Here is a 24,419-nt window from a genome sequence, read left to right as displayed (position 1 = left end):
CAATTGCTGATCTCACATAATGTTTTACGTTAAGTTGTTTGAGGTTCGATTGCTAAAGTTTATTGCTTTAAAAAAATCCGCATATAGAAAAAAACATCATAACTTATCAGGACACATAAAATGCGTACTCTCGTACAGGTTAGTTGCTTTAAAAACTTTTTTCAATGAAATATAACACAATGGAACACGTTTTAAAAAGACCTTCGGTTATTGATCATAGCATTTAGAGAATTTAAAGGGGCCTCTTAACAGATTTTGGCATGTTTTGAAGTTTGTCATTAAATGCTTTATATTTATAAATGTAAACATTGGATCTAAAAAGCTCCAGTAAAAAACATTAATACGTACAATTATCGAAAGAAAAAAGTAACCCTCAATTGGACTCGAACTACTGACCCCTGGAGTAAATGAAGTAAAAGACAATCTCTTTGACCACTCGGCCATCCGTCCTCACACAATTTTATTTTTTTATGTATGTTATACTTTATATAAGCAATCCTCATAGTATCACAAAATATAACGACAACAACAAAACTCTCCAAATTATTCAATCGTTTCGCGTTGCAACTTTGTATATTTTGCAGGTTTTTAAATCGTAAAAAGATGCATAAATTGGATATTTTAGAGCATGATAAATGTTCAGTATTACTGTTTCCTCATAAATATCATAACTGCAACCAAAATTTGCGAATCTGAAACATTTTTTTTTTCAAATTTTGTCAATTTACCAGAACGTGAAAAGGCCCCTTTAATCATGAAAAGTACTTTCTTGAGTGTGAATTACTTATTGTTGCGCATAGATTTCATTTGTAATCAAATTTACCAATCAATTTTGTATCAAATAACATTTTTTCGCATAAAGATGTAACCACTGGAAAGAGTATGGAAATTTTATAATTTGAGCGTGGTATTTAACCCACCTTTTAAACATTTGTTATTTCGGCGGGAAATTTTCTAAAACAAAAACAACAGGATAGTTTACTTCCGATGACATTAGCCATACATTTTCGCGAACTTAACAAATGGCAACGAAATGGACCAAAAGATTGACATATGTAACGATAGGCCTGTACTTTTTTATGGGAGGAATTGAATATGGTATAGTTTCTAAATTTATTTTTTTTAGACTGAATTTTGATATTTAATGTATGATGTCTTATTATATTACTATACATATGACTCACTTATTATGAGTAGTTGCAATAATGCAACTCCCAGCTATATTGACACTCCGGGTCGCTGTACGTATCAAGGAATAATTTAGAATTTACTATCTATGGGTCCCTGAACTCGCAGATTTTAGACCAATGAGTCCCAGGCCAAAATTAATGAGTCCACCTTGAAAAAGAATGGGTCCCAAATTTTGAAAGATACCAAGTGGTGAAGAAAATATGTCTAAATCACACTAGCTCAATAACTATACTTGCATTAAACTTTTAATAATCTCAAAAACTTGTTGAAACCAAAAAAAAAAAAAATTCAGAGTTATCACTATCTTGTTTGCCTTCACATATGCTATAACATTATCTGTTACATGAATGTAACCTGTTATAACATTTCAACTCGATTCAAATCTATAATAATATTATTGTTAACATCCGAATTGCTAGCTTGATAATATTATTGTTTACGTCCGAATTGCGAGCCGTTTACCTACCATTATTAAAGTTTAGATTTGTTTGTTTTGGATTATTAAGCTTCAACACCTTATTTCGGAGGCATTTTTCGGTTTCATTTATGACTAAGTTACACAAAGTTAAAGCAGGTTTTCATCCTGGGACTCGAGAAAATATCAAAACACATTCTATTTTAAAAGTTGATTCTAATTGGTTCGTATTATACATCAGCGGCTTGACAAGAGCCAATCAAAAGACTTGCTGGAGTCTTCAAGCCTCATTCGGTTAAACTAAGCGTTCATTGCTACACTTTTGACTCGTACACAAGATGATTCATACCTATCGCAATTCGCGTATGCGTTAACGGATAAAGTTTAGCAATGCGTCTGAGTGGACGCACATATTTCAAAACGATGCGTCTATTTCGATATTTGTGCGTCATAGACGCGGGACAAACATGTAGATTATTCCATGCGTATGTACTCATAAAAGCTCAGAGCATTCAAGAAGAACTATCATTATGAGGTTGAAAATCGGTAGATTACGTCTAATTATTTGGACTATAATCTGTAGATTACGTCTTATTATTTGGACTAATGTTTAGACGTAATCGGTTCTTTCGGCCCCAAGCTCTTTCTGCCCTGTATGTTTCAGGCCCATTCAGCTCCAATTTTAGGCTCATTCGGCCCTAGTACATGTACCAGGCTTTTTGTGCCCCATTTTTAATTTGAATTAATCATTGAAAATATGTTGGTCTATACTCTTTAAAACTATGGAAAATTGTTTATAAATAACAGTATTATATTATCTTTATTGAAAATTATTCCATTTGAAAAAAGATTCTCTTGTCTTTTGCTTCAGGTACAGTATGTTGTCGTGGAAATGAGGCGTTATTATAGAATAGATACAAGAGTCTGAGACGGCTTTGAAAATAATCAAACTGTAAATTTATTTTTAGCTCGACTATTATATATGAAATAAATATAGTGGAGCTATCCTACTCACCCCGGCGTCAGCGTTTAATGAGCGTGCAAATGTTAAAGTTTGCGTATCACCCCAAATATTTTCAATGGCCCTTGACATATTGCTTTCATATTTTGCATATTTCTTTACCAACATGACCCCAACCTTAAAACAAGAGCAGACATTTGTCCTTTTTTGTCTTTGTAACTTTGAATATTTTGTTAAATTTTGTGTTTAGATCCACTGTACTTCTAAAGTATCAAGGCTATTGCTTTCAAACTTCAAATACTATCTTACTATCATGATGTTACTGTACCTTGCAAGTTGAATTTGACCTTGGCCTTTGAATGGCCTTGACTCTCAAGGTCAAATTAATAAATTTTGCTTAAATTGCAATAACTTCTTCATTTGACATCAGATTTGATTCATACTTTGACAAAACAACACTTACCTGACATACCACTACGGACTCCACCCAAACTATCCCCCACGCCCCACCCCAGAATCCCCCCCACCCAAAAAAATAAATCCTTTTTAACCAGGTTTTCCGAAGGAAAAAACTGGTTATTAGATTGGTGAATGCGGGCGGGCTGGCTGGCTGGCGGGCGGGCGGAACAAGCTTGTCCGGGCCATAACTTTGTCGTTCATTGTGAGATTTTAAAATCATTTGGCACATTCGTTAACCATCATTAGACGGTGTGTCGCGCGAAAAAATTACGTCAATATCTCCAAGGTCAAGGTCACACTTTGAGTTCAAAGGTAAAAAATAGCCATAAATGAGCTTGTCTGGGCTATAACTATGTCATTCATTATGAGATTTTAAAATCATTTGGCACATTTGTTCACCATCATGGGACGGTGTGTCGCACGAAAGAATCACATCAATGTCTCCAATGTCAAGGTCGCCACGACTAAAAATAGATTTATTTTAAAACAAACTTACAAAGGGGGTTATTTTTTTTTGTTCATTTCAAAAGTTCAGTTTGAGTTGTCTCCCTTTATCAGATTTTTTTTCACAATGAAAACCTGGTTTTGTGACAATTTTGTCCCTTGTTTTCTCTTTTTTAGGAAAGATCATTTATTAAATGACCACGCACCCACATTATACCCCTCTCCATGATGGCTTAAGTTATACTGTCAAGCACTCGACAGCTCTTGTTATTAAGTATATTTGGATAACTTTAAAGAGATAACAATAAGGAATACACATAAATTGTTCATTTTATGATTAAGTTCATTTACATCAGCATAATTATTATCATCATCATAATAATCATAATCAGAATCATCATCATTATAACCATCAGCATCATAATAATCATCATCATGATAATCATCATCATAATAATCATCATTTTCTTCATAATAATCGTCAGCATCATAATAATCATCATCATCATAATCGTCATCATAATCACAATCATATACCGGTATGTTATGCAATTAACACAAGTACCAAGTATAACATAGATAGAAAAATGATTTATGATACCGATGCACACATTATTGCACTTTTATACGTTTGTTCAATAATTTCATTAAGAACTGCTAAATAACCGGGGAAAAAAAACAATTGAATATAATATCAAACAAATACTCATCATTTACACCTTTAATCAAACGCAATATTAAACAAACAAACCAACAATCGATTCAATTAAAAGCCGGCACAATTTAACAATTAAAACAGACCACTAGCTAATCTAACACCCGCTGTGATTAATTAAGTTTGAAAGAAAACGTGTAATAAAATATAGGGCCGAATAAGCCTGGTTGATTTGGGGCCGAATTAGCTTGGGGCTAAATTAGCCTGAAATTTCGGACTGGGACGAAAAAGCTTGGGTCCGAAAAAGCCTGCTACAATTTATTTTAGCTCGATTACATAGAAAGCATTAGTTCTAGTAACTGTTGTAATTCAGTTGTCCTTTATTTATTCACATTTTTGTGAATGTATTAATCGAAGTTCACTCAATTTCTCTTTTACATATGGGAATTTTTTGGCTTAACATTTCAAGTGCAAACAGCCTTAACCCTTTCCCACCCGGAAGCAAAGTGAAATGGCTATGTGCAAACAGCTTAAAACCAGAACAGTCTGCAAGTAACTCACAGTATGTTCAGGTTTAATGCTGTTTGCTGCTCATCAGTATCTAAGGGTTGGAAATGAAATAAAAGTTGAATCTAGTAAAAAAGGTCTTTAATTAAATTTGACTTTCTAAGGGACTACAAATGCATCAAAAAACGTATCTTTTCTAAGGGATTACAAATGCGTCAAAATACGTATCTAAGTGGTAAAGGGCTTATGTGTAGGGGATCAATGTGACACAATTTTGCAGAATCATGGCCCTGTCCCAGTATTTCCATTAATGATAATTATAACTAGAAATGGCGCGGCAGAGGCCGACGCGTATCCCCACGCCGCATGTTTGACCCAAGGGCGCCCCAGGGTTGATCATGGGGCCATGCATAGTTGAGATTGACTGTATTGTCATAAGAGAAGTTCAGTATCAATTAGAAGTGAATGGGTGTAAAAATAAAGAAGTTATAGTAAAAGGCAATTTTGGGAGGGTGTGGCCTATGTGGGCGGGGTGCCCCAGGGTTGGTAATGGGGCCATGCATAGTTGAGATTGACCGTATTGTCATAAGAGAGGTTCAGTATCAATTTGAAGTGAATCAGTGTATTAATGAAGAAATTATAGTAAAAGGCAATTTTGGGCGGGTGTGGTCTATGTGGGCGTGGCGCCCCAGGGTTGGCAACGGGGCCATGCATAGTTGAGTTTGACCGTTTTGTCATAAGAGAGGTTCAGTATCAATTTGAAGTGAATCAGTGTAGAAATGAAGAAGTTAATGTAAAATAACCTAAATTTTTTTTATAGTAAATGGATTTTTTTGGTGGGTGTGGCCTATGTGGGCGGGCGCCCCAGGGTTGGGATTGGGGCCATGCATAGTTGAGATTGACCCTAATGTCATAACAAAAGTTCAGTATCAATTTGAAGTGAATCCGTGTAGAAATGAAAAAATTATAGTAAATGGAAATTTTTGGTGGGTGTGGCCTATGTGGGCGGGGCGCCCCAGGGTTGGGAATGGGGCCATGCATGGTTGAGATTGACCGTATTGTCATAGGTGAGGTCCAGTATCAATTTGAAGTGAATCGGTGTAGAAATAAAGAAGTAAATGTAAAATAACCTAAAAAAATGAGTGATAATTTCTGACGCGGCCCCACCCCAACCCCTATAACTTTTGACCCAGGGGTCAGATCAAAATTCCAAATAGTGCACCGTCGCACATATGCTCATAGCTACCATGTGTGTAAATTTCAAGGTTCTAGTGCTTTTAGTGTAGGAGGAGATAGTGGCCAGGACGGACGGACAGACGGACGGACAGACGGACGGACAGACGGACGGACGGCGGAGATCACCACAATATCCCCACCTTTTTTTCAAAAAGCGTGGGGATAACAAAGAACAAATCTGTAGTAATTGCTTTATGTGCACAAAAATGTTTGTAAATATATTGTTGTTTTCTTATTTATAGGCTCATCATAAAAAAACATTGGTGTTAGACCTATGAACATTAATCTTGTTACCACAATAAAATAAAAAAAATATGTTTTTTTATTTTTTTTAACCTTCGATTTCAATTGGGAATTTTAAGGCCCCATGTGGTGTTGTGGTAAAAATTTATTGTTTTATCCATTGGGAATGGGGCCATTGCCGGGCAAGTACTTAGAAAATCTACTTGCCCTGAACGTAAAGTCACTTGTCCAAACATGAAATATCACATTAACTGTAAACCATATAGTTTTTAATGAAGATCAAAATGATACACCACAAAACCTTTTTTTATTTGTGAACATTTGACAAAATGATTACAGCAATTATAGTCTAATTAAAGTCTAAATTTAATGCTCTTTGTTCTTTTTTGCACTTGCCTGGGCGGACAACAAGATTATAAAATAACTTGCCCGGCCCCAACTTTTAGCCAGTGACTATAGGACAACTGTTAATATTGAGCCCTGCTATTTATATACACGTCCACTTCAGCTGTGATCCTGCCTACCATATGGCTGTACTTGAGAACAGACTTTAATGCAGATGAGTGGCTATAGGACAACTGTTAATATTGAGCCCTGCTATTTATATACACGTCCACTTCAGCTGTGATCCTGCCTACCATATGGCTGTACTTGAGAACAGACTTCAATGCAGAGGAGTGGCTATAGGACAACTGTTAATATTGAGCCCTGCTATTTATATACACGTCCACTTCAGCTGTGATCCTGCCTACCATATGGCTGTACTTGAGAACAGACTTCAATGCAGAGGAATACATGTTGGGACTTCTGCTGTCGGGCTACAGCTTTGCCGCCATTATGTCAGGACCTTTACTTGGAAGGTGATATGAAGCATTCACAGGATCAGATTTAGTTAACCAATACCCACTTAGAAGTTAGATATGTATTTTGACACGTTTGTTGTCCCTAGAAAGTGAAATTTAATTACCGGTAAATACCTTTCTTACTAAATTCAAGTTTTTAAGGCTTCAATACCAACCCTAAGATGAGCAGCAAACAGCATAAAACTTGAACAGACTGCGAGTTACTCGCAGGCTGTTCTGGTTTTATGCTGATTGAACATAGCCATTTTCACTTGGCTTGCAAGTTGGAAATGGTAAATGTATTGGTCGCTCTGGAATAACTTTATGGATGTGCGTTAAGTGTTTCCAAGCTAAGCCCATGCCTATCTGAGAGGACACTGAGCCTAAACTTGATTTGCGCTAGAAGAGACTTTCTTTAAATGATAAATATTATAAAAGCTGAGTCTTCCCTGATTAGACTGTGCTGATTGGTCAATTGATAGGCAGTCATAAAAAACATGTGTCTTTAATGTAAAATATTGATATGATTTGGTGGTTTTATGATAAAATTTGCATAATACGTACAATGTATACATGTAAGAACAAACTGCCATAAAATATTCTTTGTGTTTTAGATGGTCAGACAGATTTCGGAAGCCAAAGATCCTGCTTATTGTTGGCATATTGTTTGAAGTGGTTGGGAACATCATGTACTTCATGGGGATATCCGTCTGGTTTCTGTTGGCTAGTAGACTGGTGGCAGGTAAGTTATCAGTCAGGGGTGTAGCTAGCAATTTTTGAGTTGTAGGCCCGGATATGATACATGAAAACGGGGGGTTCCCCTGATTTTTTTTTAATTCAATAACGCCTATGGTGAGATTTAAAGCATATCTAGATAAATAATAAGATAAGAAAATATAAGACTTTGACCTGTTTTTCTTTGATATTTTATGTCTGTCTGTCTGGCCGTCATTCTGTCCGTCTGTCCGAACACTTTTACATTCCCCATAACTTTTGCAATATTAAAGATAGCAACTTGATATTTGGCATGCATTTGTATCTCATGGAGCTGCACATTTTGAGTGGTGAAAGGTTAAGGACAAGATCATCCTTAAAGGTCCAAGGTCAAATATATGGCATCAAAGTGGCGCAGTAGGGGGCATTGTGTTTCTGACAAACACATCTCTTGTTATTCATGTTTTTACGTGGTTTGTTGGTTAATATTAGTGATTTTAATCATTGTTACAAGCATCAAAAATAGCATTGAATATTATTGTTATTTTGCACTTTTTTTGTTTTATTGGTTCCCATATTGAAACAGTGAACGCATTTCTATGAGACTCACATTTCGGAAAATTTACTCATTATTTTGACATCTTGAACTTTTGTTAATTTTTTTTCGAACTTTTCAAGTTATACCCCTTTGAAATGTAAACAGATGGTGGAAAAGTCAAAAACACATAGATTTTTTTTGTTTTGATGGATTGTTTTCCATTTGTGATCAACAAAATAAAAATATCACTCCAAACTGTGGTAATCTTAATTTCATGATCTCACATGAATTAAAATTGATAATCTACCAAAATGAATATTGCAAATAATCTCTTCACCATGGCTACAACATGCTTCGTTTTTTTTTTGAGGGGGGGGAGTTATAAATTTCTATTGTGAAAAAGCTCGTGATATGAAATTTGGGGTGTGAACCTTGATCTGGGAAAATGGGGCTTAATGCTCAGGCTTATTAGATAATTTGGGCCTAATCTGGATTATTGCTTCAAAGAGACAAATCAATAAACAAAAACTTTTAAAGTGAAAGGGTTTAGCCTGTGCAGTTTGCACAGACTGATCTTGGACGGCACTTAACGCACATGCATTAGTTTTCCCAGAGAATTACTCATATAAATATTCTAATACACTAATAATGTCATCCCTTTGCAAGGTGTGGGAGGTGGCGCTGAGGCAGTGTTGATGGCCGAGGTGACGCGGTACAGCCCTGAGGAGAAGAGGACTGGTATCATCTCCATCCTGGTAGCCATACGACAGACTGGTCTCCTTGTTGGTAAGTATTCTACAAACAACAGACTGGTCTCCTTGTGGGTAAGTATTGTACACACAACAGACTGGTCTCCTTGTGGGTAAGGATTGTACATACAACAAACTGGTCTCCTTGTGGGTAAGGATTGTACATACAACAGACAGGTGTCTTTGTGGGAAAGTATTGTACATACAACAAACTGGTCTCCTTGTGGGTAAGTATTGTACATACCACAGTCTGGTCTCCTTGTGGGTAAGCATTGTACGTACAACAGACTGGTCTCCTTGTGGATAAGTATTGTACATACAACAGACTGGTCTCCTTGTGGATAAGCATTGTACATACAACAAACTGGTCTCCTTGTGGGTAAGTATTGTACGTACCACAGTGTGGTCTCCTTGTGGGTAAGCATTGTACGTACAACAGACTGGTCTCCTTGTGGATAAGTATTGTACATACAACAGACTGGTCTCCTTGTGGATAAGCATTGTAAATACAACAAACTGGTCTCCTTGTGGGTAAGTATTGTACGTACCACAGTGTGGTCTCCTTGTGGGTAAGTATTGTACATACGATAGACTGGTTTCCTTGTGGGTAAGTATTGTACATACCACAGACTGGTCTCCTTGTGGGTAAGTATTGTACGTACCACAGTGTGGTCTCCTTGTGGTTAAGTATTGTACATACCACAGACTGATCTCCTTGTGGGAAAGTATTCTACAAACAACATACTGGTCTCCTTGTGGGTAAGTATTGTACATACCACAGAATGGTCTCCTTGTGGGCAAGTATTGTACGTACCACAGTGTGGTCTCCTTGTGGGTAAGTATTGTACATACGACAGACTGGTTTCCTTGTGGGTAAGTATTGTACATACAAAAAACTGGTCTCCTTGTGGGTAAGTATTGTACATACAAAAAACTGGTTTCCTTGTGGGTAAGCATTGTACATACAACAAACTGGTCTCCTTGTGGGTAAGTATTGTACATACGACAGACTGGTCTCCTTGTGAGTAAGTATTCTACATACAACAAACTGGTCTCCTTGTGGGTAAGTATTCTACAAACAACAGACTGGTCTCCTTGTGGGTAAGTATTGTACATACAACAGACTGGTCTCCTTGTTGGTAAGCATTGTACACACAACAGACTGGTCTCCTTGTTGGTAAGCATTGTACATACAACAGACTGGTCTCCTTGTGGGTAAGCATTGTACATACAACAGACTGGTCTCCTTGTTGGTAAGTATTGTACAAACAACAGACTGGTCTCCTTGTGGGTAAGTATTGTACACACAACAGACTGGTCTCCTTGTTGGTAAGTATTGTACATACAACAGACTGGTCTCCTTGTTGGTAAGTATTGTACATACAACAGACTGGTCTCCTTGTGGGTAAGTATTGTACATACCACAGTGTAGTCTCCTTGTTGGTAAGTATTGTACATACAACAGACTGCTCTCCTTGTGGGTGACCATTGTATATACCACAGTCTGGTCTCCTTGTGGGTAAGCATTTTACATCATAGGATGGGTTTCAAGGTTGGAAGTATATTGAGATATTTTTATGTCCCCCACCACTATAGTGGGGGACATATTGTTTTTGCCCTGTCTGTTGGTTTATTTGTTTGTGTTTGTTTGTTTGTTTGCTCCAACTTTAACTTTTGCAATATTGAAGATAACAACTTGATATTTGGCATGCATGTGTATCTCTTGGAGCTTCACATTTTGAGTGGTGAAAGGACAAGGTCATCCTTCAAGGTCAAAGGTCAAATATATAGCTTCAAAGCGGCGCAAAAGGGGACATAGTGTTTCTGACAAACACATATCTTGTTTTTAATTTGCAATGTATAAATACTGTTTTTGTAATACAAATTGATCATATTTTTGTAACGATCTTTCAACTTACCGGTACTGGGTTGTTATATTAGAGTTGTCATTGTAAAATAAGTCAAATTGTTCAATATGTACATATACTTAATGTGTTAAAAATGTTTTCAATTATCATAAGCATGTCATAAACGAGCTGTTTTTGGTTATGTTTATGGAACAAACTTAAAATCTGTATGGCTTCCAGTTTGTATGAAAGATTTCTGTAAAACATAGCTAACTTAAGTTAAGTCTTTATATACTTATAACTGTAAACCTATCATCTTATAATTGATATATATTTCAGGTACATATGACTCGATTACACTAAAATTATGTGTGTAATATTCAATTTGGGGGTCTCATATGGCATGTAATTTTTCCTTTTTCTGTGTGTACATAGGTACACTTGTTTAAATTATTTAAGATGAGTGTTTTTTTGGAAATACATTCTGGGCTAAGTGTTAGTTCATCATGCTGTCAAACCTGTGTAGACTCATAATGATTATTGATTGACCATTGCATTAAAGATCTATCAATAAACAAAGATGTGTGCCATTGCAAGTTCTTGTCAATTCTCGCGGCCCCTGAGATTTTAGTAAAGTGAGAAAGTGAGTTGTGTAATCTTATTATGATAATCTTATAAACACCTGTGCAGGCATTTAGTGTCCAAGCATACCAGTAAACATTCTTTATCCACAATAGGGAAATGGTCTCCCTTTGAGACAATGCGTATTTGCTAATGCAGATGTGTACCCAATATATTTTTTGTCTTACTTATATTATTTATCCGATATCAGTGAAGGTTAAATCAATATATTTGTTTTCTGTTTTACATTTATCTGTGTTATTGATAGATATTTCTTTCAAGATTGTGGTGTAGTTGAAATTAGTTTTTGTTATAGTTAGTTGATATTAACTTACAAGAAGTGGACGATGACAAAAATTTCTTTCCTGATTTAGTTCCTTGAATTTCATTGTTTGCTATAATAATGTGAAAATAATAATGTGTAAAATTATGTGAATAAAAAATAGATACTTACATATCATGAAGAACATTTTTAATTTTCTCAAGTCAAATTTCTTAGAATAATATAGTTCCCTTGGGTCTCTGGCCTTTTAAAATTGTTAAAAAACATAATTACTCACTGAAATTATATTTTTGCAAATTGTAAGGATGTGTGAAAGGAAGATTAATATAGTATATTTTCCGGATATTCAGATATGAATGATCAATTTTATTATTTTTCTAGGCCCCGGATTGAACCTGTTTTTAAGGGAAATGAATTTTAAAGTTGGAAGCTTTGAAGTAACCAAGTACAACGTTCCAGGGGTATGTACAATGTAGTTAGTATTTTGATGAGTTGAATTCATTTGAATTATATGGAATAATTAAAATTGAATTGATTGTCTCATTATTTTCATTGCGTCAATGCTAGTTTACATGTTAGCTTATTGTAAATTACGGTATGTATTATGTCTATTTTTGTCTCGCCAAAACACAACAAACATATTGAGCTTCGTTAATCAACTTTTGTCTGCTGTGTGTTGTGCGTGGTCAACATTCACATTGTTAGCACTCAAGAGGCAGCATCTTTTTCCAATCTTCATGAAACTCATCAAATTATATCCTGGCCGAGTGTGAAAATAGTCTGTTGAAAAACATGGTACCAGGCTTGTGGTTGTTTTCCTTATATGGCTAAAAGGAAACCCTTTCATTGTATTAGTTACATTTTTAGCTCATCTATTTTTTGAAAAAAAAATATGAGCTATTGTCATCACCTTGGCGTCGGCGTCTGCGTCGGCGTTGGCGTCCGGTTAAGTTTTGGGTTTAGGTCCACTTTTCTCAGAAAGTATCAATGCTATTGCATTCAAACTTGGTACACTTACTTACTATCATGAGAGGACTGGGCAGGCAAAGTTAGATAACTCTGGCGTGCAATTTGACAGAATTATGTGCCCTTTTTATACTTAGAAAATTGAAAATTTTGGTTAAGTTTTGCGTTTAGGTCCACTTTTTTCATAAAGTATCAATGCTTTTGCATTCAAACTTGGTACACTTACTTACTATCATGAGGGGACTGGGCAGGCAAAGTAAGATAACTCTGGCGTGCATTTTGACAGAATTATGTGCCCTTTTTATACTTAGAAAATTGAAAATTTTGGTTAAGTTTTGTGTTTAGGTCCATTTTATTCCGTAAGTATCTAAGCTATTGCTTTCATACTTGCAACACTTACTAACTATCATAAGGGGACTGTGCAGGCAAAGTAATGTAACTCTGACTGGCATTTTGACAGAATTATGGGCCCTTTTTATACTTAGAAAATTGAAAATTTGGTTAGGTTTTGTGTTTAGGTCCACTTTATTCCTACAGTATCAAAGCTATTGCTTTCATACTTGCAACACTTATTAACTATCATAAGGGGACTGTGCAGGCAAAGTTATGTAACTCTAACTGGCATTTGGACGGAATTATGGGCCCTTTATACTTAGAAAATTGAAAATTTGGTTAAGTTTTGTGTTTTGGTCAACTTTACCCCTAAAGTATCATCAGGCTGTCAAGCGGTCATACTTTTTCCTACTTTTTCCTACTACAGTCCAACCTGTCAATAAAGACCACTCAAGGGATTTGGTCGTTGTGGTCTTTGTTCACAGGTGGTCTTTATTCGCAGGGTCGATCGAAACTTTGCAAAATATGATAGTAGTTTTTTAACAGGTACCTTATCTATGTATGTGCTCTATTGTTTAAATGTTTGAATACTTATGCATGTATAATGAAATAAAGGATTGAAACACAGTTTTGTTATACATTTGTATATTTATTACATGTTGTATTTCTATTCCTTTATGTTTTCATTATTTATTTAATTTATAGGTCCAGACACAGGCAAGAGCCTTGCACTTGTGTCAACAAACCACTTATGCACTAAGTCATTCACTGACGCGAATTCCGACTCACGCTTAGGGTGTTTACTTTCACAGTTTACGTTCTCCTTGAATTCGTCCATAATCTCATGTTTACGCTTTAAAATGCTCTGAATTTGAGTTTTTCCTACACCAAGATCACTAGCCACTCGTCTACAACTGTGTCCTTTACCTAACAAACTAATGACCTTAACGCGTTCTTCCAACGTCAAGAACTTACGCTTGGAAGCCATGATGGTTAACTTGAACTGACAGTTTACTTTTCTATTATCTATGAACGTCTTATTACGGAGAAATTTAAGAAGAGAATGACTATCAAAATGTTTGTCTTTAATAGGCATCGTAAATGATATGAAACCGTTAATTTCCTTAATGAGTTTTTGAAAGCCCCAAATTTGTCTTTGATATTTTCGGCAATTAGTACATTAATCGCGAGTCACTTAAATACAAAGGCAAATTTTTACACTTTTGACAAACTGTCAAATGCATAAAAGAAGCAGGCGACTACCAATTAGCAATGCATGTTAAATAAACAAACAACTGCTATCGAGTGCAATAAACTGTCACTTGCCAATATCTCCATAGGGACCGACGAGTCCACTGGTAAGATGTGTATCACGTGACTACGCAGCGTCCTGGCCGCCATTTTGTTTTTTGAAAGTTGCGAAATCGTTGATTTTTATGATTGCAGTGGTCGTTGTAAGCTATCAAAATGGAGATTTCGGAATGTAAAAGTGTGGTCGTTGGTCTTTGTTCACAGGTGGGCTTTATTCGCAGGTTCAATATATAGTGAAATCGTTCGGGAGGAAATCGTTGTGGTCGTTATTGACTGTTGGTCGCTATTAACAGGCGGTCGCTCGGGCAGGTTGGACTGTATTTCCTACTTTTTCATCAGGATCCTACTTTTTCCTATTTTTTTACCAAATCTTCCTACTATTCCTACTTTTTCATTTTCAATGGAGAATATTTTTTTTTAAAGAGTTTACTTAGTAAACTTGCAGGATGAATGAATCTATGGCATGACTGTATCCCTGTTAATGTGCATTCATCTAGATGAGACCTGACAACCCATGCTGACTGTCTGCTAGCACCTCTTCAGGAGCATAAATATTTATTTCTTATGTAACTTTTAAAATTATTGACAATTTTTTTTTTAAGTAACAATAGTGCCTTGTTTACTTCCTTAGCATTTGTACACTGCAGACTTCACTACCTTACACAGTTCCCAGTGATGCAAGAGCTGAGGGAACCCATTGTTTATTCCAGTTTTATTTTGTTTCCATTGACAACAATTTGACCAAACCTTATGCATGTTTACATGATATTGCTGTTTGGAATGTAGAGATATAGAGATACATGCATTGTATGAGTGGTTATGTAATATGGAATTTATTACACAAGTTATTGGAAAAAAGATAAAACTGATGCTTTGCCGAGTTTTCATCATTTACAAATATAATGTAATAAATTCTGTATTACATGACAACGGATATGATGTTCTAATGATATCATAGGTACATCATGTTTAGTAATTAAAGATAAATGCACAGAGCCTAAATGCCCTGATACATTTTTATGCTCCCGGTAGGGTGGCATATTGCAGTTGTTCTGTCAGTCCGTTTGTCTGTCTGTCTGTGTGTGTGTGTCCGTCCGAAAACTTTAATATGGGCCATAACTTTTGCAATATTGAAGATAGCAACTTGATATTTGGCATGCATGTGTATCTCATGAAGCTGCACATTTTGAGTGGTGAAAGGTGAAGGTCGTCCTTCAAGGTCAAAAGTTAAAAAATACAATCCAAGGGAAGTAATAAGCTTTAAAAGGGAGATAATTTCTAAACCTGCAAAATGATATATTGAAATTTTATTTCAAAGCTGCGCAATAGTGGGCATTGTGTTTGGGACAAACACAATTCTTGTCTAATGATGCCATAGCTAGTGAGGTAACTTCAAGGTGTTAAAGCGAAGTATTAAAATTATTAAATGGCATTATTACACTCCCGCAAAGTCATCAATAATGTAAAAGCCATTATTTGAAACTGGAATAAACAATGTAGTGCAACTGTTTCATTGCCCAATCAATGCTGTCATAAAAGATGTCAGGTGATAAGGTCCTATCTCCAGTTGCATAATCTGCTCTGCAATGACCAGTCATTTTGAATGTAACTTAAGTCATTATAACTGCACCCTATTGTCAATTTAAAGGTTTCGCAATGTAGCTGTAGCAGAGCATTTACACTGCTTTATATACTAGTATTAATCTTGTACAACAAGTTGGTGTATCACTAAATAAATTTGGTCTTCTGCTTAAGGATATAACATGCACAATATAATTACCATTTTTATATCGATACACAGAAGACCTCTAACCACTTATTTGATGATACACCAAAATGAACAGCATCTAATTACATGTATACTTCTTTATCAGGGTAGCTTTGCTTGAAACTTAATTATCATAGATACACTATAAGTGCTAAAATTCCTCGTGGGAAAACAAAGTTTAACCCTTCATGGATGGAGAAGTTGGACAACAGTGGAAAAACACTGGGATCATGGTGCAAGAGAGATACCGGCAATGAGTTTGCAAGATATTGTACTGTCTGAATGAAGTCCATCATGTTGTAATTCTGGTGCTAATCAACTTATAAGTCATGCAGATGGATAAAAACACAAGGAAAACATGAAATACATGCATGATAATTCACAAAAGCGTTTGTTTGGAAGTGCCCAAAAGCCAAGCAGCTCTCAGGGTTGTGGGGATAAATCTATCTGTATGCAAGTACATCCATCACACAAGGAACAGGTACAAAAGGCTGAAATCTTCTGGGCCCTTAAGGTAGCTTCAAGTGGGTATCCATACAGAACATGTGATGGCACTCCTGCTCTGTTTCAAGCTATGTTTCCTTGACCTGTGTCTAAAAAATAAGTATAATGTATTCCTACTTTTGAGGGAAAAGTTCCTACTTTTTCCTACTTTTTTCCTACTTTTCTTGCAAAAGTAGTTCCTATTTTTTCCTACTTTTTGAAAAAAGGTCACTTGACAGCCTGTATCATAGATATTGCTTTCATACTTGGAACATTCGCAAACTATCATAAGGGTACAGTAAAAGGACAAGTTGCATAACTCTGGTTGTCATTTTTACGGAATTATGGCCCTTTTTTGACTTAGTAACTTTGAATATATGGTTAAATTTTGTGTTTCGATCCACTTTACTTCTTAACTATCAAGGCTATTGCTTTCAAAATTCAAATACTTTCATGCTATCATGAGGTTACTGTACCTGGCAAGTTGAATTATACCTTGACCTTTGAATGACCTTGACTCTCAAGGTCAAATTATTAAATTTTGCTAAAATTGCCATTACTTCTTTATTTATGATTAGATTTGATTGATACAAAACTACTCTTACCTGACATACCACAATAGACTCCACCCAAACCATCCCCCGTGCCCCCCCCGAATCCCCCTCCTATTTTTTTTTTTTTTTTTTTTAAGATCATCTCACAAATGACCACCACACCCTCACACTATACCCCCCCCCCCCCAAATTTCATTTTTTTTAAACGGTTAAAAAACACAAATATTTATTTTTATTATTTTATGTTTGAAATATCGTCCAACCATCGCAACCAAGAATCCCCCCCACCCCCCCCACCCCCATGTTTTTTTTTGTTTTTTTTTTGCTTTTTTTTTTCGCATCTTTGGAAAATAATGTAATAAATGTCCACACTCCCACAGTATACACCCCTCTTCACTCCACCCCTCCCTCCTTTGTGATTGAAAATGAGAGTCCCTTCACCTTTAAAAAGAAAATAGATGAGCGGTCTGCACCCGCAAGGCGGTGCTCTTGTTTGGTAAATTATAATTAAAATAGCTCATGAATTATTTTTTAGGATATCTGTGCTGACTTTAAAAGTAGTTTAATTTTGTTGAAAAACATGGCCTAAGGTGAGGGGGGCGGAGATTATATATTGAAATATTTAACTCTATGTTAGATTAGCTTGTAATGTTGTGATGAAGTGCAACCTTATAAGACAGGTTGAATAAGCTGATTTCTGAACATATATACTGCCATTATAAAGATTCAATGATAGTGTGATGTTCATGTTGGTTTTTATCATGAGGATCATGTTAATTTCTAATGATATTAAATTGCTAAAATTAGATGTGTCCATTACTTCATATTTATATTTAATTTTCGAGAAAATTGCATAGTTAAAACCCCAGTGAAACAGTAAGAATATGTGAATCTAATGTAACCATATGTCCAATGTAAAAATTATGTTATGACCTGTATTTGGAAGCTTTCCATTTGATCTATAAATAATTCACAAGTTACCTATTTAACATTTCATTGAAAGCCTATTTTGACTCAAGAGACAACCAGCTACAGCCAAAATAGTCCCGCATACATTTATCTCATGTTTAACTATGTACATAACATTAAACATTAAATGTTGAAAATGATGTCAATTATATTTTTTTGTCTAACATGACAGGATTAAATAACATATTTATGCTTCATTAATTACATTTATTCTTCTGAACTCCAACTTCTCGGAATAGTTTAGTTCAATTGGTTCACCATGGGACCATGGTCCTCTTGTTGTCTTTAACTGGTTAATACATTATAAATTGTTCTTGTTCAACACATCTTTTGAGCAAAAAAAGTAGTGATCACTAATTTAAAATTGTAAAACTCATACTTGCTTATATTTGAAGTAAGATTTACACAATATTTTCAGGCTTTCATGGCTTGTGTATGGATGCTACAATTATTCATACTTGTCTTCATGTATACTGACCTTCACGAGTTAAACTCTGACGAAGTTTCAACAAAAAGCGATGTTGACCTGCCAACCCCTGAAGGTCATTTCCAAGGCAATACAACAAACATTGAGTATGACGACGACATCTACAGGGAAATTAACGGGGCAAGCAATTGCGATGCCAAGGCATTAAATGGAGTAACAAATTCAAGGTCACCAACAGCGGATGATCTGATAGAAAATGCTGAAATCTTTATGACAGAATCAGAGCAAAGTTCAAGGTCGCACACTCCAGTTTCTGTTAATGGTGAGCCTTATAGTAGGACTCTGTCTGGACAAAGCAGCTCTGTGCCAGCAGATGGACACATAGCACCAAATTCAACAACTTTGGTGGCCAAATATGGATCAGTGGACCATGTGTGTGATGACAATCAGAATAAAAATAACAGCGTGGATCATTTTGACCAAAGACAAGCAAGTTTAGAAGACTATCTTCAGGGGAAATCTAAACTGAGATTTATTTATCAAGGTAAATATATGGGTTTGCCATTTATTTACATCATTGCTATGCATTTCTTTTTGTTGGCTCTGTCATTGTGTACAATATCACCAGCATATAATTTGTCTTTGTGAGAGCTTTTTTTTCCCTCTTTGACGATTGTAAATAATCTAGAAGTCACATAAGATGTTCAATCTTAATGACACTTATTTATTTAGAACATATATTCTTAATCTATCTTGGCAGAGTTGGAAAATGGTTTTGGTCCTTAAAAAACAGTTGGCTTTGCAGTTTTTCTTATAAATGCAGCTGTGGCGAAACCTTGTGAAAACTGTAAAAGTAAAAATGTTTTCCCATATTTATAAAACTTCTAAGAACCTTTGTTCTAATGATATCTAGGTCGAGTTCAGAATTGTTTCTGGTTGAAAAATATGGACTCCCGAAAAAGGGGCAGTTTTCCTTTAAAGGCAATAGTTAAACATTGTAAACACTGTAAAAGTTCAATTTCGATCCAAACGTTATAAAACTTGCACAAAACATGTGTTGTAATTATATTTTGGTGGATATTTTAAATGGCACCTGCAGTTTGCAAAAACTAGTCAGGAACAACAATATCTGCCTATAATGGATTTTTATGCCCTGGATTGAAAGATCGGGGGCATATTGTTTTTGGCCCGTCTGTCTGCCATTCATTTATTCATTCATTGTGTGTGTCCCAAAACTTTAACCTTGGTTAAAGTTTTGCAATAACTGTTGCATTATTGAAGATAGCTTCTTGATATTTGGCATGCATGTGTATCTCATGGAGCTGCACATTTTGAGTGGTGAAAGGTCAATTTCAAGGTCATCCTTCAAGGTCAAAGGTCAAATATATGGCTTCAAAGCGGCGCAATAGGGGGCATTGTGTTTCTGACAAACATATCTCTTGTTGTTTATAAAATACTTTATTCAAACAAAAAAATCCATAAAAGCGCAATGTGTCGTCCCTGATTAGTCAGTTCCCTATAAAGCCTTAAATTTCATTGAAACATGTTGTTTCTGTTGAAATCATAGTAATGTTGATTTAAATAAAAAGACCTAAGCTGTATTTATAGCTTAGAAAAGACTTACTTCAAACAAAATGACAATAAACTCGGAAAGTGTCATCCCTTATTTGCATGTGCGGACTGCTCATGATAATCTAGGACGGCTTTTTACGTACATGCATTAAGCCCAGTTTTCCAAGAACATGATTCAGTTATCCTCAATATTTCAGAGTATGTGCGTGAGGAGATTGTGACTGTGATAGCTGTGCAGTTTAACAGCTACTTTAACCAAGTGGCTCTAGAGGTGAGACAAATGTCTGTTTTGCTGTTTTAAGTTGCAACTATTTTCTATATTTGTGTCGCAGTTTGGGACAATAGGTTTTAATGCATGAGCATAAAGTTTATTCCCAGATAAGCCTGTGCAGTTTCCATATGCTATCAGGGTAGACACTTTCTGCTTTTATGGAGTGATTTGTTTGAAGGAGGTCCTTCTAAATGACAGGCCAGTCTAGGCTGAAAGTGTTGTCCCTGTTTAGCCTGTGCAAACTGAACAGGCTCAGCAACACCCTTCTCGAAAAAGTGCACTAAATGCGCATTTAATGCGCATTAAATGCACATTAAATACGCATTTAATGCGCATGTTATTGGCACCGTATTTTTTGCTTAACAAGTGCATTTTAATCTGTTAAAAAAAAACACTTTTTACTAGTGTGTTTATACATTTAAGTGTATTTTTTTTCCACGAAATAATACACTTAAGTGCGTTTATTATGATAATAAGTGCGCTTAAGTTTATTTTTAAGTGCATTTATACACTTGAGTGTATTTTAAGACATACAAATAATACACTTCATGGTCAAAGTAAATTTTTTAAAGCGCATTAATACACTTGAGTGCATTTCCAGTCATTCAAATAATACACATTACAGAATTAAAAGCAAATTATGTATTTAAGCGCATTAATACACTTGAGTGCATTTCCAGTCATACAAATAATACACTTATCAGTAACTAAAGTAATCTTTCAAGTGCATCAATACACTTGAGTGTATTTTAACTCATACAAATAATACACTTCATGGAGTATTCAAAGTGAATTTTTTAAGCGCATTAATACACTTGAGTGCATTTCCAGACTTACAAATAAAACACTTCATTGAGTATTCAAAGTGAATTTTTGTAAGCGCATTAATACACTTGAGTGCATTTCCACTGATACAAATAATACACCTTACAAAATTGAAAGTGAATTTTTTAAAGCGCATTAATACACTTGAGTGCATTCCCAGTCATACAAATAATACACCTTACAATATTAAAAGTGAATTTTTAAGCGCATTAATACACTTGAGTGCATTTTCAGTCATACAAATGATACACTTTTTGAAGTGTTGGAAGTGAATTTTTTAAGCGCATTATACGCTCAAGTGTACTTTTCATCACTTCAAATTAATATGCTTAAAAATTAACCAAATTTAAAAAAAATCCCAGCATTTTGAAGTCAGCATTCATTCTTTAAATGAAAGGTTAGTGTAAACACATACATAAAAAACAAAAAGTACAATTCAATAGATAAATACACACTTTTATTAGAATGTTAAACCTTAAAAAACAAAAACAAATGTTACATATCTACATAAAAGAGAGGATTCAAACGGGCTATTGCCTATCTGGAATTAACAATTGAAAATATCAAGCTCATACCAGTGATTTTTCTCCCCTGTGATTACCAGTAACTGATTAACAGCCAAATACAGATGGTTTCCACTTCAAAAATATTAAAGTTTTCCCCTCCTTAAGCTGAAATGTTTTTCCTACCATTTACTAGATTTTTATATATTACATTAATTCCAAATCCCTTTTTGATATGGACAAAAGCAGCACATTTAATTCAATCATATTCTGGATCCTAATATATGATAAATGAACAGTATTCATGAAATTTATATAAATCTATACCTTATTTTTAAGATCTTTATTTTTTTGTTCATTATTGCGCTAAAACATGCCCTTCTGAGAGCCAGTACGTACAGGTTGTTTTGAATTTCCAAAGAAAATCACTGCATACATGCTGACAATATTTAACAGCTTAGCCCCTGTCACTATATTTGTTGTTATACACTGTTCCTTACAAAGAATGCATTCATAAACAACCCTTTATAGAGCACTTCACCAGCTGATCAGGTCTGAATACTACTGTCATGGTCTGTGAGGCGCTTCTCGTGCATGATCTCATTTGAGATCAGGTCCTGAAAGATATTTTATAATGTAAGTGTTAAATATTGCTGTTATGGTAATCTTGTTTAACAGTTGCTATAAATATCATAAATTTAAATCAAAACAAGTTTGTTGGCTTGTTGTTTTTGTTTGTTTTTTTTTGCAATTTTAATCTCGTGATCACATGTGACTTTACGCTTTTCCTAAATAATTTAAAGAAATTACGTTTGATAGAAAATACTGTTAATAAATGTACTAATATATGTGGTCTCCTTTGGCTGTGTGGACTGGTCGGAAGTGTGACGTCTTTGAATTGCAATAACCTTTATTATATAGTTTTACCTCTCAACAAATCCATCTTTTCTTGGTCAAGGACAAGCTACAGGGCACGGTTTCCCACTCCTGTTCCCCTCAAGTTGGCCTGCTCGTGCAGGGTAAAACCTGGTATACATGTCCATACATCAAGTTGTCCCCTTTTTGCTTCCTTTTTTGGCAGGCGATGATGCACATTCTGTCCAATGGATCTTCCGATCAATGTAAATTTCACCTTGGGGTTTAACCTTCAAATATAAAATATTAAAGTTCTGATTAAATATGGGGGAAAGACATCTGTTCATTAATGACAAGAAATAGGTATAAATAAATTTTAAGATGACAATAACCATAAAATACAGCCATAATAATTCAAATGGTGTTTTTTTCCTTAAAATTGCATTACATTTACTCATCCAGTTACATTTCCCAGTGACAATACATTAATATGATAATGATCATAATTAATTTAATTAAAAAGAGATGCAGAAATGAAAATACAAACCTGTTACAGCTGTTCCTCAGCATTCCAAAAAAACAAAAACGGCAGTTGTTGATCACTTTAACCACCCACTATGAATCTTCTTTGCAACAAACTTATTGTTGATTTACACATTGTAGTAAATACACATTGTTTTCATCACACAATAGTTCATGTGCTGAAAGAATTTCAAGACATTTGACACTATAATTAATGTTGCTGAATTATACCTAAAAATTTAGCTCAATTTAAGTTGCTGAAACCAAATTGTTTACAAAAATAACTTCCTGTCCTCCAAATAACTTGCTGTGCTCCAGCCAATCAAAAGTGGTTTGTTTTCAAATAGATGGTCCCAGAACCAATCAAAATTCTATAAACACCCCTTTGTTTTGGCTAGATGGAGCACTGATAGGGATTAGTGTTTATGATGCTAATTGATCTCTTATCTGATCCTGATCTTATCTGATATTTATTGAATAATACACAGCACACTTAGCATATTATATTTAATTGTGAATATTTCAATATAACATACTGAATGGTGTTAGGAAATAAATATAATATTATAAATATTAATTAAATTGTCTTTTATAATGTATGTTAATAGTCAATGTGGTAGACATTAATTGAATTGGAGTTAAATATCAGTGTAAGAAAGTTCAAATACTTGTTTTTTATGTTGTGGAGATATAATTGATTCTGGCAAGCCCACATAATTTTTTTGACACTTTCAATTTTTTTAATTATTTACCCACAGCCTGATTTAGTTGTACTTTTCCCTTTAAAAGCTGCTCTACTGATTCACATATTTTATGAGCAGACAAATTGCAATAATAAGACCATAAACATTATGTGAAGATAAAAAGAATTCAGTACAATCCTCCTATTAAACACTATATCTCTGTCCTTTAACTTCAGTTATTTGCTATAGTGTTGCTCTTTTTTATGAAGATGCTCTAAAACTACACTTGTACAGAAAGAATATTTTTTTTGCAAATCAGAAGATACACTAATATGCACAAAAAATGCACTTCATTAAAAAAATGCACTTATTGCATAAAAAGATGCACTTTGTCTACAGAAGATACACTTAAAGTACAGTAAAATACACTTAAAGATAATGAAAATACAGAAAAAATGCACTTTAGTGCACTTAATTATGAAAAAAATGCAGACAAAATACACTTTTCGGTAAAAATGCAGAAAAAATACACTTTATAAAGCGTATTTTGTTAAAAAGTGTATTTTATTTTGAGAAGGGCACTTTACAATCACACATTAACCCTTTCAGCGCTGGAACCGAATTTTTAAGGCCTTTGCCAACAGTTTGGATCCAGATGAGACGCCACAGAAC

At 34.9% G+C, this 24,419-nt stretch overlaps 1 protein-coding gene across 2 annotated transcripts in view; it reads left to right on the top strand.

Moving 5' to 3' along the window:
• Window positions 1-949: 949 nt before the first annotated feature.
• The window catches only part of LOC127850141 (uncharacterized), a 35,349-nt gene continuing 11,879 nt past the window's right edge, over window positions 950-24,419 (top strand). The window contains exons 1-7 of one of the 2 annotated variants that reach the window (XM_052382951.1): window positions 950-1,098; window positions 6,848-6,971; window positions 7,568-7,695; window positions 8,872-8,991; window positions 12,087-12,166; window positions 18,508-19,060; window positions 20,286-20,359. In XM_052382951.1, coding sequence (XP_052238911.1) covers window positions 1,023-1,098; window positions 6,848-6,971; window positions 7,568-7,695; window positions 8,872-8,991; window positions 12,087-12,166; window positions 18,508-19,060; window positions 20,286-20,359 — 1,155 coding nt within the window. In that variant the 5' untranslated portion in view covers window positions 950-1,022. Of the gene's footprint in view, window positions 1,099-6,733; window positions 6,972-7,567; window positions 7,696-8,871; window positions 8,992-12,086; window positions 12,167-18,507; window positions 19,061-20,285; window positions 20,360-24,419 lie in introns of both variants that reach the window. The other variant, XM_052382952.1, reaches the window with a different exon arrangement.

The sequence above is a fragment of the Dreissena polymorpha genome, chromosome 11, assembly GCF_020536995.1.
Source record: "Dreissena polymorpha isolate Duluth1 chromosome 11, UMN_Dpol_1.0, whole genome shotgun sequence".
Taxonomy (NCBI): Eukaryota; Metazoa; Mollusca; class Bivalvia; order Myida; family Dreissenidae; genus Dreissena; species Dreissena polymorpha.
The sequence above is the reverse complement of the archived record's forward strand: the minus strand, read 5'-3'. Positions and strand labels throughout refer to the sequence as shown.